The sequence below is a fragment of the Scomber scombrus genome, chromosome 6, assembly GCF_963691925.1.
Source record: "Scomber scombrus chromosome 6, fScoSco1.1, whole genome shotgun sequence".
NCBI classification, from domain to species: domain Eukaryota; kingdom Metazoa; phylum Chordata; class Actinopteri; order Scombriformes; family Scombridae; genus Scomber; species Scomber scombrus.
In genome coordinates, this window is record NC_084975.1 from 6359959 (window position 1) to 6378492 (window position 18534).

Consider the following 18534-nt stretch of genomic DNA (forward strand, 5'->3'; position numbering starts at 1 on the left):
ACCGACTGCTGCGGCGTTTCTCGTAAAAGCTAGTCAACTTCTAACTACTTTCAAATAAATACAGTGTCCCAAAGTGGTTTAAAGCTCCACTAGCATGCGAGAAAAAGTAAAGTTGTTGTTGCTAACTTGCTACACGCCCATCCATCCAACGCTGAGAAAACGAGCTCCGGGAGTAGCTTGATTTTTTTTTTCTACCCCGTTAAAAAAACGTCCAAAAGTCGGTGTTAAAGTTAAAAAAACACAAACACCGAAACTATCAGCTGGTGCCTTCTCGGTTTAGTCACCGACACGCATAAAAAAAACCACGTCTAAACCGCAATAAAACTTACAACACCAATGTTTACAAAAAAAAAAAGTTTGAATGAGTCAAGAACTAGCCTCTTCCTATCACGCGCGTGGCAAAGGACTTCCCGCGACCGTTGGTCATGTGGCCCACCGGACGGCCAATCAGAGCGGGCTTCGAGAATTTGAAAGATGGGCGTTCCAGAAGGGGGGGTTGGTGGTTCCAGAACGCGTTGCGTCATAGTCAGCGGAGCAACAATCTGGCGCGAAGTCGATTCTCTTTGATGTGTCTTCGATTTTTTACACCGACCCCGAAACAATGTGCACATTTATTATTATGGAGAGACGGCTCGATCAAAGAAGGCGGGCCGCTGCTCAAAACAAGGAGCAAAGTTAACTGACCCGAAAATACCTAATTTATATATTGGTTTACACGTGATATACAATTCAAGATTCCTTTTATTGTCATTGTAAAATATATATATATATATATATACAACGAAATGTCATTGCACCAGGTGAGGATGGATCTCAGAGCAATAAAAAGTAAAAATGATAAAACTAGATAAATAACATTCATTCCACTAAATGCACATTTCACTCACACAAACACACACACACTCAGTCAACATATGCTGTAAACATAAAATAAATCATATTCATCATAAAATAAATATTATTGCACAATTATTAACCTAACCCTAACCCTTTTATTTTACAGTTATAAAAACGTTTTCAGCTCAAAAAGACTGTAAAAGTTGTATGTATCTTTATTTTCTATCCTTGAACAACTACACCTTCATCTAAAGCAGAGGTGCCAAACTCATTTTAAGTCCAAGCCCAATTTGATCTCATATGGGCTGGACCAGTAAAACCATTACATAATAACCTATAAATAAGGGTGAGAGGGCAACTTTGGAAATGTAATAGGTTACAGATGACTCATTGTTACCCTATTTAAAATGTAATAAGTTATTTATCTATTTCACTTACTTAAGCAAAGTAATGTAATGTATTACATTTTATTACTTTTTGATTACTTTTCTAATTTTCTAACAAATGTTTTCAGCTGTAAGGGTAAGTGTACCCATTACATTTACATTTACATTTAGTCATTTAGCAGACGCTTTTATCCAAAGCGACTTACAAGGGAGAATAACATCCAAGCTACATTGCAACAGAGACATTAGTGTAACAATAAATACATACTGCTAAGTAGTGCTAAGTAGTTGTAAATTAAGAGTGCTTAGTAATTGTAAGTTAAGAGAGGAGGTACTCTCAGAAGAGCTGGGTCTTCAAGTGCTTCTTAAGCACCAAAATCTAAGTTCAGTTGTTTTTCATGGATACTTTCTTATGAAGTAAGATTTATCTCTCATTTGCAAATGTATTCATTAGTTCATGTAGATTTTGGAATATAAAATAAAGATATTTTATGAAAAATAGGTGAGAGAAATATTCTGATCTTTATCTTCATAAAATATAACCATATAACCATGCAAATACATCAAACTACTGTAAGAAAATGAAGTGAAATAACAGTATTTTTTACTCATTAGGAAGACATGTTCTTTTTGACTTAGTGTATTATTCAAATTTTGATTACTTATCCATCAACATAACTGTATTTTTGTAGCTTGTTATTAACAAGTGGTTAAAATTGCTCAGTATTAACAAGTTGTTAATGCAATTTTAACCACTTTATATACTAGTGACTTTAATCATAGCTGCCATTGTATTTTCTGAAATGATGTCCTTATATTTGTAAAATATTTGTTTATAGTAACTATAGGTGTAATGAGTGAAGTAATGAGTACAATATGTGCCTCAGAAATGTAGTAGACTGAATGCATAATGTAATGAAAAGTAGAAATCACTTAAGTAAAAGACCTCAAAATTCTACTTAAATACAGTAGTAAATGTAGTGTTTCAGCCACTGCCTAAAAATGGTGGTGAATACCAACGCTCTCCCATTTACAGTAGAAAATGATTGGTAGCCACCACCGTCTCTTATCAGGAGTTTTTGATAAGGCAGACAGCTGATAACACACATCAAAAGCACATCTATACCCATGACATCAACATCTATAAAGACATTGTTCATATTGATTTGGTATAGTGCTTCAGAATTTGTATATAGTTATTTTTTGTCTCAAGTTGCACACATTTCGCAAAACACTTAAAAGTAGTATTCATTAATCAATACTTAAACATAAGATATTGTGTTATGTATCCCTTAATTTAATGTTTCACTTATATTTTACATTTTCCTCATGTAGTCTTTACTATGTGCTGCTGCAGCTGAACAACAAAGTATAACAAGGACTCAGGTGTTCAAAATTAAATACAGTCAAATAATCACACAATCTTTTTTTTTTTATTAGAAATAGCATTAGCTGTACATTGCACTGTGCATCATAAACATTAGAAAGCATTTTTCCCCTCCTTCCATCTGTTTGGTCGAGGGACAAAATAGCATAGCGGAACTCCAGTTATCAAAATCCTATGTACAGATAAAAGCTAAGTTCATTTGTGGAAAAAAGCCTCGGAGGAAGACTCGTGATTTCTCTTGCAGATAAAGTCCAATTCATATGGTTTTGAACCTAAATCATAGTCCAGAATGTGTCCATCAATCATCTAGGCCGGGTGACTCCCCTTGCTGTATTCTTGATGCTATTCTGATGGCTTCCTCCAGCGAAGGCTGATCACTGAGCTGCAGAGGAAAGAAAGACAAACATTTACTGACATACTGTTAACTACTGTTAATCGATCATTACTACTGATTAAATCTATGTGCTCTGCCACCCCTTTAAAAAAAGACAATACGACCTCTGATGCTGTCAGGCTGCTGAATTTCATTGATGACTGTCACATGGTGGTAAAAGGTTGGAAAAGAGTGTTTGCTTTGTAATTACCATGACAGAAAGAGCAGAAGGGGGTAAATGGAAACTATTCCTTAGGATAAATAAAGGTTGGTCATCAGACCTGCCTTTGATGTGATTGTCGCCCTCAGGGGTTTTAAATAGTTAATATACTACTTAGATTTTATTTAATAATGTAATATATTGTTAGAGCACATATATTTGTGATAATAAAACAGATTATCATCTTTCTAAAATGTTTTGAATTGGTTTGAAAAAGAAACAATGAATGTTTGGCATCACAAAATCTTTATTAATGGATGAAAAATTCCACAAATTTCCTTGTGGTCTTAGTGATAAGCTTCTGTTCAGATGTCAAGGCAATAAAATAAAATCCCACATAAAACCACAACTATAAATTATTATTATAGTGTTGGTTCGGAGCGGAGGTGATCGTTGTAAATTTGGATTACATGTAAACTCACACATCCTGTGTTTGTAAGTTTCGGTTAGTTTGATCCCTAATGAAATGCACCAGCAGGAGGGCGGCAACAAATCTACACCCCCCTCCAGCTGAATCCCACCTCCCCATGATCTTCTGCAAAGCGTTTGAACAAATAGCTAAACAGGGTGGGATCTGGGGAGGGGTGATTTAGGGAAACTAACTTAAGTGCCCTTTAAGTCCTGACTGAAACTCCTGCCAGTATCATGAATACAACACAACACTGAGTGTTTTCAGTCAAAGCAAAAAGGGGATCACAGTAGAATCTGTGGGCTTAACATCCAGTCTCTAATTGATATTTATGAATTTAAGAGGCCTCTTCTGCATGACTTGCCTCCCCAGTTTCAAAAATATCACATTTTCGGCATTTAAACGACACAGTGTCCTCAGCTCCATGAACTGAACTGAACAAATTCACAGATTGTGACTCACCCCACCAATCTATTCACTCCCATGGGGTCGGTCTACCAACCTGCACAGCAATGTGAGTGCCATTAGAAGTGGCCAATAACGTGACAGGATGAATGTCATCCTGGTCTTGGCTGTAGCCTGCCTCCTCCACAGTTTGGAACGAGGCCATGTCGGGGGCCATGATGGCCACCTGAGGGAGACAGAGAAATTGTAGTCAGATCACAAGTTTGGCGTTAATTCACAAATCAATTAGTAGAAAAAACATCTGATGCAATCAAGAATGTCCAGCAAAGAATTGGGAGTTCAACAATGGACACACACCTGAATATAAAACACACTGTGGTGAAGCTGTTTGACTAGTTTGTAACGGTTTGTCCCTGTCATCTAATTAAGTAAGTAATTTATTAAAGGGGACATATCATGCTTTTTGCGATTTTTCTGTCATTCATTTTGTTATAATGTTAAACCTACGTGAAACTGCTCCCTGAAAGTTAATAGTCAGGGCTTCTTCTTCTTCAGGGAATATTTTGGATTGGATGTATAGAGAAGTTTCCATTTTGAGTGAAGAGTGGGAAAAAGAAGCAAAATCTGACTACTATTGTTTGTTTACGTAGCTTCCGGAGCCGGTGGAAGTCTGCTGGGGGATTTCCGGGAGCTAATAAATCACAATAGAGTGGGCTCAATGGGGAGGGGGGATTTTTTTATTATCCTTTATTTAATCAGGGAAGTTTTATTGAAAGACAGCTTCTCTTTGGCAGGAATGCCCTGATCACGCCCAGCACAACCACAGTTTGACCTGCCAGCCACTGGAGCAGCTAGGGTTAAGTGCCTTGCTCAAGGGCACCTCAGTGGTGGTAATGAGGAAGGGTTGCTTTTTCACTTTTCTCCTCTCAGGTTTACCCTTCTGGTCTGGGGATTGAACTAATCACCTTCCAGTCACAAGCCGGATTTAAAGAGAGGAGCTACAACGACCTGTTTGAGACAAAAGCTGAACTGAGAGGCTGCAATAAGGGTCAGTATAACATAAATAATGAACTGTAAATCATCTAGAGAAATTCCAGTAGGGCCCAGAATGAAAATATAGACTTGGAAATGTGCATGATATGTCCTCTTTAACTGCTGAAGCGTTGTAAACCTTCAACAAGGCTATAAGATGGTGGATTACAATACTTAGAGAGTCCTCTATACAAAAAAAAAATCACAGCAGTCTAACAACATTTTTCTACAGTCTATTGAGAACTTGGACAATTATTCACCTGTTCGTCTGAGCCGTCTGTCGTTACCATGGTAACCGCGTGAGCACCTTGCGTCGCCAGTTCGTGGGCCGGGATGGTTATGGTTGTGCCTTCTTGGGTTACCATGGTGATTGTGCCACCCATAGCCTGTAAGTCTGCTTCAGAGATGCTGACCTGATGTGAGACACAATACAGAGGGAAGAGGGAAGAAGATTGAGTTTCAACTAACAGTACACTTGTAATTGTAAACCAGTCTGTAGTAGTAGTAGTAGTATTAGTATTAGTATTAGTAGCATTAGTAGTAGTAGTATTAGCATTATTAGTAGTAGTAGTAGTACTACAGTAGTAGTATAAATGCCTCCAGTTTGTGTAGAGCAGCACAGCAGTCAGCCAATCAGGTGTTTGTTTGATACAGAGCTGTTGTTTAACTGGGATGTGATTTTCTCATTACCATGACAACATGAAAAGTGGCCACCCTGTGGACTTCCTGAGCTCTGGTAGCGTTATGGAGCTTTTATTTCATGAGTGAGTCACTGTTTTGTTTTTCTTGTGCACACACATGGATGCACATGAACAAAGGTGACGTCGTACACGTACTTGAAAGCTGTAGTGACTATTGAGGCTGCTGCTGCGGGATATATAATGACGTGTGCTTCCAGTAAACGTTCGGGGCGTAGAAGGTCAAAGTTCAGATTTTATATATAGCTCTTTACAACCGTTCAGAAATGTCCACAAAGGTATATGAGTCAGTGACAAATAAGGGTTGGCAAGATGAGCAATCAAAAATATCATAAAAAATAGTTGTAAAAGCTGCATCAGGTTTGTTAAAATGTACATTTTGTATTTTTGTTGGTTTTATGTCATTTGAAATGATATATGTACCTTTTTCTACCAAAAGTAAGACTGAATGAATGCTCCTGAAAATGTCAAATGGTGTAACCACAAAAGAATGATAAATATTAAATATTTCATCCACCTACAGTGTATTTAAGTGCACTTATACAGATAATTACTTCATTTAAAAACATCAAATGAAAAGAAACATTTTTGGAGTATTTCCACATTAAAATTTTAAAATATTTTGTCAATATTGAGTGGGACATATCCTAAAAACAACCATTTTTTCTAAATAAGTTCTGAGAAATTAGTTAAAAAACATAGTGTTGTGTTGCAAAAGTGGATGATATTTATTCCACACTTGAGTTTACATTTATTTTCCTGTATATAATAAGACTTTTCTGAAAAAATACTAGCTACACTACTGATTAAGCTTGACTTTCTTAAGTAAAACTCTAAAAAATAAATAAAAATGTTGTTAAGATTTATTTTTGGGCTTTTTTGCCTTTATTTATATAGTATCTTGCAGAGAGGCAGGAAACAGGGAGAGAGAGAAAGTTAAGACCTGCACCATAGGTCCCTGGCCGAATTCAAACCAGGGACACTGCGGTTACGTGGCATGCGCTCTAACCACTCGACCACCAGGGCGCTCGAGTAAAACTCTCAATTTACCCAAAACAAGGCAGCGCTGACTACAAGTTGGACATGTATACATATGTATGAGTGTATGGTGTGGACCAGAGAATTATGTTTGTATTTTATCAGGCTGTTCTAGAGAGCTTAGTTAGATCATGGATGTCAGCATGGCACGGCAACCTCACTCTGAAGCTTGCTTGTCTTGTACACACTGCCGTGAGGGTGATGGGAGGGAATGAATAGCAGCCCCTCCAGTTGATGTATGAGCAGTCTGTTCTGTGGTGAGCTCAGAGGATAATGACTGAGCCATCATATATCCTCCACACAGAATGTGAGCTTTTGCCCTCTGGCAGACGATACAGACTTCCCCCACCATCAACCGTTTTAGAAACTCATTTGTGCCGACCTCTCTCAAACTTTTAAATAATGCTGCTTGAGGCTGTAAGGATTGTGCAATGGTTTCATAGTGTTTTATTATGGGGTGAGTGCAATATTGCGTTATGTGTAATTTATGTTGTTGTTTGTTTACTGTAACTCTGGAGGCATTTATGTGCACAGCATTTGAGTCCAAGACAAATTTCCCTATGGGGACAATAAAGTATATCATATCGTATTGGATCGTATTATATCATAAACACAAACGCACACATACAACTGAAAATGGCTCCTAAATAAATGTTTTCAAACTATTCAAATGATCTACAGGTGGTTGTAAAACCCAAGAAAAGCAGCAATGTGTCAGCAAATGCAGGGAAGAAGAAGAAGACTATGAGCCTGTAAACATTGATGTACATAAGGCGGGATTCAAAATAGTGTTTCAAACATTGACTTTACGAATGTTTAATGAGGAATGGCGTTTAACATTTCCATTACCTGCTGTTGTGTTCCGTCCTCCTGCGTTACCAAGGCAACGTGCTGCTGACCAATCATTTCTGAGGTCTCTACAGGAACCTGCTCCGAGCCGGAGTCGTCTGCCTCGACCACCGCTGTCGTGTAGCTCACATTGGGGTCATCGATGGCATCTGCATTAAGAACAGAGGATTTTAACTGTTTCCTGATGATGATACTTTTCTTAATCTAAAGTATAGATTTCAAATCTTTATTAAAAACTCTTTCTGTGGCTTAATTTACCCTGACCTGTCGGGGGTTCAAAGTAAGCCTCCTGCTCCTCCTCGATGGGCTCTGTGTCGTTGTGCGCTGTGCGTTTGTGCATGGCGAGCGTAGAGATCTGCTTGTAGGTTTTCCCACAGTGGTTGCAGTTGTAAGGTTTACACGGTGTATGAACCACGTGATGTTTGTAAAGGCTGGAGTATTCTGTGAAGCGCTTTTCACAGCCAGGCACAGTACACACATACGGTTTCTCTCCTGGAAAAGTAGGCAAAGAATAGTCAGACAATATATATTACGGTTTTTTTTCTTTATTAGTATAAGATGTCACTAAACCTCAGCTTCCTGACTCATAATGAGAGCAAATAAAAAGCCTGAGTGTCATTTTAAAGGGCTCACCAGTGTGAATCCTCATATGGTTCTTGTAGTTGGTGGCACTGGCAAATGACCGTCCGCAGCTCGGCTCGGAGCAATAGTACGGCCGCTCTCCGGTGTGTGTTCGGATGTGAACTTTGCGGATGTTGGAGGTGGTAAACGACCTGCCACAGCCATCGACTGGACATTTAAAAGGTTTCTCTCCTGCAGCACAAGAGACAGGACATAAGACAAAGAGGAAGAAAGTCAGGGTTTAAATGTGCGTTATTTGATTCTTTTCTTTTTTTGCCACTTGGGGGCAGCGGAAACAAGTTGTGAAAATAACACTGACACATTATTGCCTTTTAAATTAATATGTTGCATTTGTTAGCAATCAGTTTCTTATTTACACATCCAGCAGTTCAGGAGCAACATTATTATACACTCTCTTTGAACTGTTTTTGCTCTCTCTGCTAAATGCTCCACTTTGTCCACCATGTGCTAATTCTGTCTGTTTCCGGTTGGTGCTGAGCAGGTGGTGTACAGTGGGGTTTTTAGAGCTTTTTCTCTGAAAACAGATGCCTGCTGCATCTGAAAATAACGCTATGAAAGTGAGGCGAGAGAACCAAACCAGTAAAGTTGGAGTTGGACAGCTAAACAATGAGCTGAAACTCACTATAAAGCTCTGAAAAGCTCTAAGAGCTGTAGAGTCAAGACCAAATTAACTGTAGGTTCATCACTATGAGCCATGACCAACACATTACACATCGTCATTTGATTGTTATTATAATTAAAAAAATAGATTATCACTGTTTTAAGGGATACAATTTCAAGATTTATAGACTATTCTAAAACTTATTTTATTGACCTGATATGAACTAAAAAATGAAATACAGAAAAAGGTTTGAGGAAGTAGACGACAAGAATGCTACTTTATTCTAGTACATAACGCTCTATTTAATACTGATATATATATATAATATGAATAAAACAACAAAATCCACGTGTTAAAAAATGAACAGCAGCATCTTGGTTTCATATTTCTTCTGTTGACCACATGCCTGAAAGCTCCTCCAGCGCTTTTGTGGTTCTGTGAAAACATTCAACTCTCCACATCCAACCAACAAAACCTTGCAATTTGTTCAGCCAATCGTAACGCTGCATCACAATCTGTGTCGTTTCAAAAAGTCGGCAGGACCAAAATAACATAATCTCAGCTGAACATTGCTCAGTGACTTCTTTATTAAACAAAAAGGCCCTGAGGTCAAACTAACAGTCATGATTTCAGCTCCCAGCAGCAGCAAACTGTAGTTAAACCCTGCCAGACCTATGACACATGATGAGACATTTAAACCTCTTCAGACACGTGGCACAACATAATTATGACTGGTGAATGAGTTTCTGGGTGCGGTTGTGTACCTGTGTGAGTCCGCGTGTGCTTTTGAAGGTCTCCGGAGGTTTTGAAAGACTTGCAGCAGTTCAACTCCTGACATCTATATGGCTTCTCCCCAGTGTGTGTGCGTGAGTGACTCTTCAGTCCGTACCCTTAAATCACCAGAAAAACAAACATTGAGTCATTCACATTCAGCTAAACCATTATCTCTAATCAGTAGGATAAGATAAGATGTATCGTTATTGATCCTCCTTGGAGAAATTAAAATTGACAGTAGGTGCATAAGGGTGAAAGTGATAACATAAATAAAATAAAATAAAAATACTATATACACTAAACAATCTCTGTGTAAATAAATCTACAATAAATAAATGTGATATGTGCAAAAGTTCCTGAGATTATATACATGTGTGCAATGATACTGGGATTAACATAGTAATCTTGTTTTAGCCACATGAGAGCACCTCAAGACGTCATATTTATGTTGATTTCAAAATGATAATCGGTCTAGAACGCCACTATGGTAATTAATGGATGTCTGTCATGGAGTTAAGTAACTTGCATTACAGCAAAGAACATAAAATACCAAAGAAATTTATATTATTTTAATCTAGTAAAAGGCTTTAAATTAAATGAGACTGCCCAGTGTGAAAAGTTAAATACTCCACAGAAGTTAACTACCTGTTGCAAACTTCTTCCCACATCCTGGATAGTCACAGACGTAGGGTTTGTCTCCAGTGTGGGAGCGCTCGTGTACCTGCGGGAAAACAAACAGAAATGTTCAGCAGTGAGGCTACAAAAAGTAAACAAGGAGCTGACAACATCATGAGAATATGTTGTAAAGGAAATATACACCCACATTAGAGTAAGAACAAGCATACAAAGGACCACATTTACATACACACAGCCACCCACACTTACCTTGAGATGGTGGGCAGTGGTGTAGAGCTTTCCGCAGCCCTCATATTCACAGCGGAAAGACTTTTCTCCTACATTTGAGACCCGCCCTGGCCTATTGTCTTGACCCTGCAAGACAATCTGAAAGACAACGAACATGAGTAAGAACCCGGTGTTATACTTGGAGGATTAAAAAGTCTGGGGAGGGAAAAAAAGGATACTCTACCCGCATGTGGACGCCATTGTCTGCTTCCACTCTGCCAAAGGACCCCAAGGGGTTCTCGATGTTCTCCACCTGACAGGAAGGAGAACGGACACTTTATATTAAAGACAGCTGGTGTTATGAACATTCACAACCAAGGGAAATATAAAGAATTATGCATGCACAGGTTCATCATCTACATCTAAAGAAATGCTTTACAACATCTTGTCTTTACAGATAATAAGCAATAATTTCAGCATTTACTTTACTTTAAAAACATAAACACTAAAAACAAACACATTGTGGATGTAAAAGGTTGTTAATGGAAGACCACAACATTACAAGATAAGATGGGGAAACTGACAAAGTAAAATTTTAGATGTTAAAGAGGATACTTATATAAATAAAAAGTGCAAAAAAGTTACAGTATTATGTTAGGATGTGCAGTAAAGCATCAAAAGATTATTCCAAAACAAAAGGAAAAAAGTATAAAAATTAAACAAAAGTATGTATATCTAGAATCAATCCAGCACCTTTACCTTGGTGGTGTATTGTTCCAGTACACTGATGGTCTCGGGGTCAATTGCTGTGGCCTCGGCCTGCAGGTCTGCAATGGTTCCATCGGCCTGGATGGCCAGGATGGTGTTGGACTGGGGCATGTGTACTGTGTGCTGGATGTAGGCGGTGCTGCCGTCCTCCAGCTGCACCTCTTGCAGGCCGCTCTGGTCGTAAGCATCTGAACAAACATAAGAAGAGGGATGTAGAGAGAGAAATCGAACGGGGGAAACTGGGCTCTGGTCCAGTATGAAACCTTAGGTGGTTGTTTATTCAGGGATGATGGAGGATTTTCTGAATGAACACAGTCCAAATAAGTGTTTCTTTATATTAAATCACTCAGCTACAGGACAGGTGTTGTTAAAAAAACAACGGTTTGGAAATCTTAAGGGCTAATGCTGTTAGTGATTAGTTATAAGTAATATATTACACAGTCCTCTTTGTAGCATTTTTTAAAAATAGCTGTAAATAAATAGCCAAACATCATCTAGGTTGGGTTACTTATCCTATACTGACAGAAACAGATCTGAACTGAATGCAGCACACAATTTTGTTTAAAGTGAGTGTATAACATGATAATAACAAATTACTGCAACACCACTTTTTAAGAAGTTGTCCAATAGCATTATAAAAAGGGAGCAGACATGACAGGTAGAGGTAAAGCAAGAACACTAAAATGTTCAATTAAACCTTAATCACTCCCCGACTGATTAAAAATAAAAATGTTAGCATCTTAATTAGTTAAATCCTTTATGTTGGCATGTTTTAACATAAAATTACAGAAATTAGACACTTTGAAGTTTAATGAGAATGAAGAAACTGGTAAAAAGAAAGTTTAACATCTCAAGAAAATCAAGCAAGAGATGTTCAACTATGTTTTTTTTTTACCTTTGGGTGTGTGGATGTAGGCTGTTGTCCCGTCTTCTAGCTGCACCGCTTGTCCATCCTCAAGCTGTAAACTGTCCCCTCCTACGACAGGAAAATAAATGTTAGGCACAACTACCTCACCAACAGGAACTGGTTTTCTGCTTCAGTTGATTTTTGGACGTCTCTGTGTATGCTTGAAGTCATAATAAACATAGATAGAATACAAATAAATGACTGCTTCCCATCATATCCAGACTCATATACTGCATATAATGTAATATTCAAATGATATCCTTTCTTATAAACTGCAGGGCTTTGTGTTTTTTTACCTGCTTTAGGCATCGATACATGCTGAACGTAGGCCGCCGAGCCGTCCTCCAGCTGTATCACCTGACCGTCCATAATCTGCCCGTCTGAAAAGGACGTTTTGGAGTCATGTTGGATGTACGCAGTGGATCCATCTGCAAGAGTAACAGCCTGCAGGCTCACCGTGTCCATGCTCTCCATCTGATCGCCATCTGGGGAATGATGTATATATATAATTGATATTTTGATTGTCAGCTAGAGATAAGATCGTGTTATGGCTGCACACGTCATCTTCAGACTGACAGACAGCTCTAAACACAACATTTCACTTCAGTATCTATTATAAATACACACTGAATGCTCATCTTTTCTAACTGTAATGGCATCATTGCTACGAATAAGAGCACAAAAATCAGACATGAGAAAATGGTGAGTTCAGTTTTCTTACTGCGTATAGAGCCTGGGCTGCAATTAATTATTATTTTCCTGATTAATCGACTATTTCTTTTATGTGTTAAGTATCAAAAATAGAGAAAAACCCTGTTATAAATTTCCCAAGGCAACAGTTTACGGTCAAGTGTGACAAAGAAAAGCATCAAATCCTCACATTTGAGAGGTATCTTAAAAAAATGACTTGTTTGATTATGAAAATAGCTGCCTATTGATTTGTTGTTGATCAAATTTATCGACTAACAGACTTTACATTTGAAGCAAATCACAACGTGCTACAAGATAAAAGCATCAATATAAAAGACAGATATTAAAAACGAACATAAAACATCATAATACATGAGAAAATAAAAGCAGCAACCAGCAACGTTAATTAAAAGGTTCTGCTAAAAATAAATGTTTTATATCCTTCTTTAAAACTCACAATAGTCTATTAAACCTCTGAGCTTCTGTCTCTTCATTCAGAGACTTTCACAAACTTTTTTTGCTGCTACAAGTGCAATAACTGTTCAGCCACAACCATACTGTTTACCTTCAGGGGCAACTCATTGTATTTAATTATTATTACCACTGTAATTACCTTCTTATCTTCTTGCTTTATTTGTAGCTGTGTCACATACACTTTTGTAGTTACTATTTATGTAATAACTATGGGTTTATTTTTATGTCATGCTGTATAAAGTATATAGCAGATGCTTATAATTGATATTTTTATCATCATTCTGATTTCTCTTTATTGTGTAAAGCACTGCAGATCAACTGTGTTCTGTTTAAAATGCTACATAAATAAAGTCATACGCATTATAGCATTAAAGAGTCATATTATGCATTTGTTATGTACTTACTTTGTGGTGCAATACTTAAATATCCCTTGAATCTATCGACTTATCTTATTCAATCTGCAGTGACACAGCAACAAGAAGAATATGTGAATCGATTTAACTGAATAATTTAGCAGGCTGTGCTTCTCAAAGGGTGTCGCAGTCTACACGTTAGAAAACTAAATGTTGTTGTAACAATGACAAGTTCAAGTTCAGGAGCTTACCCGCCACCGTCACGGCCTCTGTGAGACAAAGAGTGACCGGCTGCCCTTCAGCATCATGAAACTCTGCCATTCCCTGGGAGTCCCGGTTTATCTGGGCCAAGAGCATGCTTCAGCTGCTGCAATGACAGACGCAGGAAACACACACACACACATACGTAAGGCTTTTGGCTTGTTAAGAAGAAAGAAAAACCACAGACACACACACACACAGATATACTGCAACAAGCGCTGAGGAGGCAGATACTAACTTCAAAAGCATAAATAAACTGCCTGGTCTCTTTTAACACTGTGTATAGATGTTCTATGCTGAAAATACACAGACCATAATGTAACACAAAGTGCTTTACATAGCTAGAAATGTAATTTAGGGTAAAAATGTCAAATTTAAGAAAACCCAAATAAAATAAAAAGGTAATTAAAGACTCAATAAAAACAGGAACTGAGGAAACGTTATCATAACTCTCATGAATCTGCAGTGAGGAAACACTAGAGGTAGGATAAAAATGTAAAAAATCAGAATACCCAAATATAAAAGGTAAAATAAAAAGTAATAAAAGGTTAATACAAAAATTAAAAAAAATATATAATAAGAAATAATAAAATTAAGTTATTATAGAATAAAGTGGGTAAAACAATAAAACAACTAAGAGGAAATGTAATGAACTAAAACAAGACATACAAGTTGGGTTATGAAGAGGAAAAAAATCAGGAAAAATAAAATAAAAGACAGATTAACGAATAAATAAAGAAAGTCCAATTGGAAACCAGATTATAAAAGGTAAGTCTGCTTCCCTCAGGTCTTCAAGATGAAGGAGAATGAATGGATGAAAAGTCTAAAACTCGATTATTGGCTCAAGATCAGGTACTAAAGTGTCATTTTGAGGTCCTCATCCTGTCATTGTACTTTAGTGGTTCATATGTACGGACACATATTCTATTAAATTAACATAAACCAGTTGACACATAGTAAATTACTAGATGTTTGGGGTCTCTGGCCCTACATAAATTCATGCTGCATTCACTACTGCATAAACTACACTTGCAATAACATGTCGCTACCATTTAAATAAGACTTTATTGATCCCCAGAGGAGAAATGTGCATGTTACAGCAGTGCAGGAAACAAGTTAAACAGTAATAAGTGCAAAATAAAAACTCTATATAGCCTACATTATGAGTATTACAATACTTTGGCTGCTGTATACATGACCTCACTTGTGGATGTAAAACTAGAAAAGTTTGTCAAAATAAGTGCAGAAGTAAATGTTTTAGTAGGTGGAGTTATTTATATATATATATGTTTTATAGGTGAAATAGTGAATATTAATAAAATATGCAGTAGTGTCGTCTAACCAGGCCAGCTACAGGCTTTGCTGATTCATCCCAAGTGTCTTAAGATGATTTTACTTTAAGTCTACTTATTAGTTTCAATAAAGTGTCCTAGCAAGCATGTAGAACAATTATGACTTACCATAATTGTCTCCTTAGTAATAAAAGATTAAATAAATAAAAAATGTAGAGTCCGGCTCAGCTGTGGCCGACTGACAGCATGTTTGAGGAGTCAGACAGATCTCAGCTGCAGCCGCCTAAACGATGTGTCATACAGGAGATGACGCTGAAGTTGGCCTCAGACTCAGGGTTAAGGGAAAAGTTAAGGGAAACATAAATAATTATATTTAGCAGCTGCTTATCTGGTTATTTTTGTTGTTTGTTTACCACTTACAGCTATGAGAAAGTGTTAGACAACATACCAAAAGCTTTAACATTGTTTAAACACACTTTCACGTTTATTTTGCTTATAAAAACAGACAAAAAGGGAGATTTCACTGCTTTTTCCACACCCAAACCAAGTCTAGATCAGAACCAATTATACTTATAATTGTCAAACTTTCTTTATAATAATAATAATAACAATATAATCCAAGTTCGACAAGCTCAACTATTTATTTGGAGCTGCTGTAATGTGGCCTAGATGGGTAAAGCACTTTATTGTCATTATATAGCACAACAAAATTACTTATGTGACAACCCCAGAGATGCATTTAACAACCAATACAGTTAAATAAAAGAATAAATACAGTACAAATAAAGAATAAAGAGATACATTCATAATATGGCAATGATGCCAGGCTCAGATTGTTATTGCACAAGCATCCAGCAGTATTATTAATACACATATGGGGGGGTAAAAGGAGGTTTAATCACCCTTTTTGCTATTTTCATAAGCAAAACAAATGTTTAATGAGTCTCTGGAGTCTCTTTATTAATCTAATCCAGATGTGACAAGTTTAATATAAGTATAATTGTTTCTATTCTGGGTGGAGATTTTAAAAAAGGAGTGAAATCGCCCTTTTTAAAAATTGTTTTCCTATACACAATTAAATATGTCACAAATGTGAAACTATGTTTAATGAGTCTTTGGAGTCTCTTTATTAATCTAATCCAGATGTGACAAGTTTGTGGTAAATATAATTGTTTCTATTCTGGGTGGAGATTAAAAACAAGCAGTGAAATCGCAGTGAAGCCCCTTTTTTAAGTCAGTTTTCAAAAGCAAAATTAAAACATTATAAATCTGAGAATGGGTTTAAACAGTTGCAATGTCTAAACACTTTATCTGCAAGTATAAGTTATTTTAAAAAGCAAATAATAAGCTGCTAAATGTCATTATTGAGGCTTCCCTTAACTACGAGTGAGAAGCTAACTTCATGGTGGCTAACAGTAGCATGCTAACTGTCACGACTGTCTCTTTTAGCTCCAATAAAAAACACACTTTATTAAAGATTATAAAGCTTAAACAGAGTAATAACAGGTTATATTTAACATCTTAAGCCTCTCCGTGTTTACCATGACAGCTGTAAGTATAGCTAACTATCTCCACGGAGCCACTATTCAGCCGCCTTTCTTTAAAAAAGCAGCAAACAAGCTGAGCTAATTAATGATAACATGCAGGGTTTGTCCAAGTTTGATATTTTCAAAATGCTAATATAAGTATAAATCCTCGCTCTGTGTGTTAAATCCCTGCAGCACAGACACAACACAACACTCCCTCTCTCTCACACATGGAGATGGCTGTGTGGGAATAATGCACACTGGGTAAAAAAAACCAATTTATATACTAACCTCCGAAAAAATTTCCAACAATTCCTCCTGTTCGACCACCATGCACCAGTGCAGGAAATGCTCGGTCCACACACACACACCAGGAACATGTGTGGCTGCAGCACATGCCCCGCCCCCATCCTCCATCTGGGCGCAGCGATTGGCTACAACGCTCCGAACGCTCTCTCTGATTGGTCAATCCGAACGTCCGTCATTTCTTATTCAGCTTCACGGGCCCCTTTAGCAGCCGCCATTCCGCGTCGGGTTGCGTTATTGTGTCGTCGACTGGGGCTTTTTTTTTTGGTTTGATTGAAATTGAAATTAAATATTTGAAGGTTTGGCATAAGATGAGGTTTGTTAGGCTCCGTGTGCACGCAGGATGTGGTTTATATTGTGCTCCTCTGCGATATAATCAGCAGGTGTAGTAGTAGTGGTAGAGAGAGAGTGTGTGTGTATGGTGGAGGTTTTTCGGCATCCATGTTGGAAAACAAGGTCGTGTGGGTAAAAAAAAAACATGAAGAAAAAAGGGGGAATATGGGCAATGCAGTGAACAGAGGAGAGAGTCAGGAGAGGCTGCAAGGGATGAAATGTGAAGCTGACATCTGGATGACAGGACAATTAGGAGGACAGAGCATCACATCTGGATTAAAAAGAAGAGGAAATAAATCCACAGCTTCTTTTAATTGATTTCAACTCATGAATAGACACCAAACGCTGTGGTTCACAGTAGCAAAGTCACACCAATCATAACCAAAAGCAACACAAATACACTCAAGAGAAGAACAGCTTTAGTCAGGTTACATTTCAATAGAATATTTGACACGATGGATAATAAGCATTAAATAAAACACATTGTAAAAGAGGAAACTAGTGGTTTTGTCTCATAAAAATCAGTGTGTAGCCCACAGCTTCTTTAATTACTTTCAACTCATGAATAGACACTAAACATTAATACACTCAAGAGGGAAGATAATCTAATAACTGGAAAGTAACTTATTATAACATTTACTCAAGCAAAAATGTTTAGGCACTTGTACTTTACTTGAGTATTTCCATTTGATGCTACTTTATACTTCCACTTTAATACATTTCAGAGGGAAGTATTGTACTTTTTTACTCCACTACATTTATCTGACAGCTTTAGTCAGGCTACATTTCAGATGAAGACGTGACATTATGGATAATAAGCATTTTTTCTCTTAGAAAAAGAAGTGTGTAGCCTAACAGCTCCACCTATTTTTTGTTAAATAGAGCTATAAGTTATGTGCATTTTTGGAGAAATTCAACTAAGGGGAAGGTTTTACAATTTAGGGATAGAAATATAGTTATATTTGGGAGTAATATACTGTTATGAACTATTTTAAATTACTCACTTTATTCTACTGTTATGTTTCCTGTTATTATACACCTCACCAACACATCACAGTAAAAAAAGACTGAAAAAAAATCCCCTTGAATATATTCTTCTGCACATAAAACATTGAGGTGTAGAGGTGAAC

General features: G+C 37.2%; 1 protein-coding gene across 4 annotated transcripts; it reads right to left on the reverse strand.

Annotated features, from left to right (window-relative positions):
• Nucleotides 1-2671: 2671 nt before the first annotated feature.
• Nucleotides 2672-17185, reverse strand: znf143b (zinc finger protein 143b). 4 transcript variants are annotated; one of them, XM_062420361.1, is made up of 15 exons: nt 17057-17185; nt 13938-14053; nt 12466-12654; nt 12158-12238; nt 11254-11450; nt 10739-10807; nt 10537-10653; nt 10297-10372; nt 9642-9767; nt 8268-8447; nt 7893-8126; nt 7635-7783; nt 5310-5462; nt 4075-4243; nt 2672-2992 (listed from the first exon to the last, which is right to left on the reverse strand). In XM_062420361.1, the coding sequence occupies exons 2-14, from the start codon at nt 14041-14043 to the stop codon at nt 4088-4090; spliced, it is 1833 nt and encodes a 610-aa protein (XP_062276345.1). In that variant the 5' UTR covers nt 14044-14053; nt 17057-17185; the 3' UTR covers nt 2672-2992; nt 4075-4087. The 4 variants fall into 4 exon arrangements, with proteins under 4 accessions (XP_062276345.1, XP_062276343.1, XP_062276342.1 ...); XM_062420359.1 differs by having other exon boundaries at nt 2673-2992; nt 4115-4243; nt 7899-8126; XM_062420358.1 differs by having other exon boundaries at nt 2673-2992; nt 4115-4243.
• Between the last annotated feature and the right edge of the window lie 1349 nt (nt 17186-18534).

What these genes read in the sequence shown, in the direction of transcription:
- znf143b (XM_062420358.1), bottom strand. Translation starts at nt 14,043, where the DNA reads ATGCTCTTGGCCCAGATAAACCGGGACTCCCAGGGAATGGCAGAGTTT. An exon ending in AGAGGCCGTGACGGTGGCGG is followed by an intron (nt 12,655 to 13,937) that starts GTAAGCTCCTGA and finishes ATCATTCCCCAG; the next exon opens with ATGGCGATCAGATGGAGAGC. An exon ending in TGGGAAGAAGTTTGCAACAG is followed by an intron (nt 9,768 to 10,296) that starts GTAGTTAACTTC and finishes TGGTGATTTAAG; the next exon opens with GGTACGGACTGAAGAGTCAC.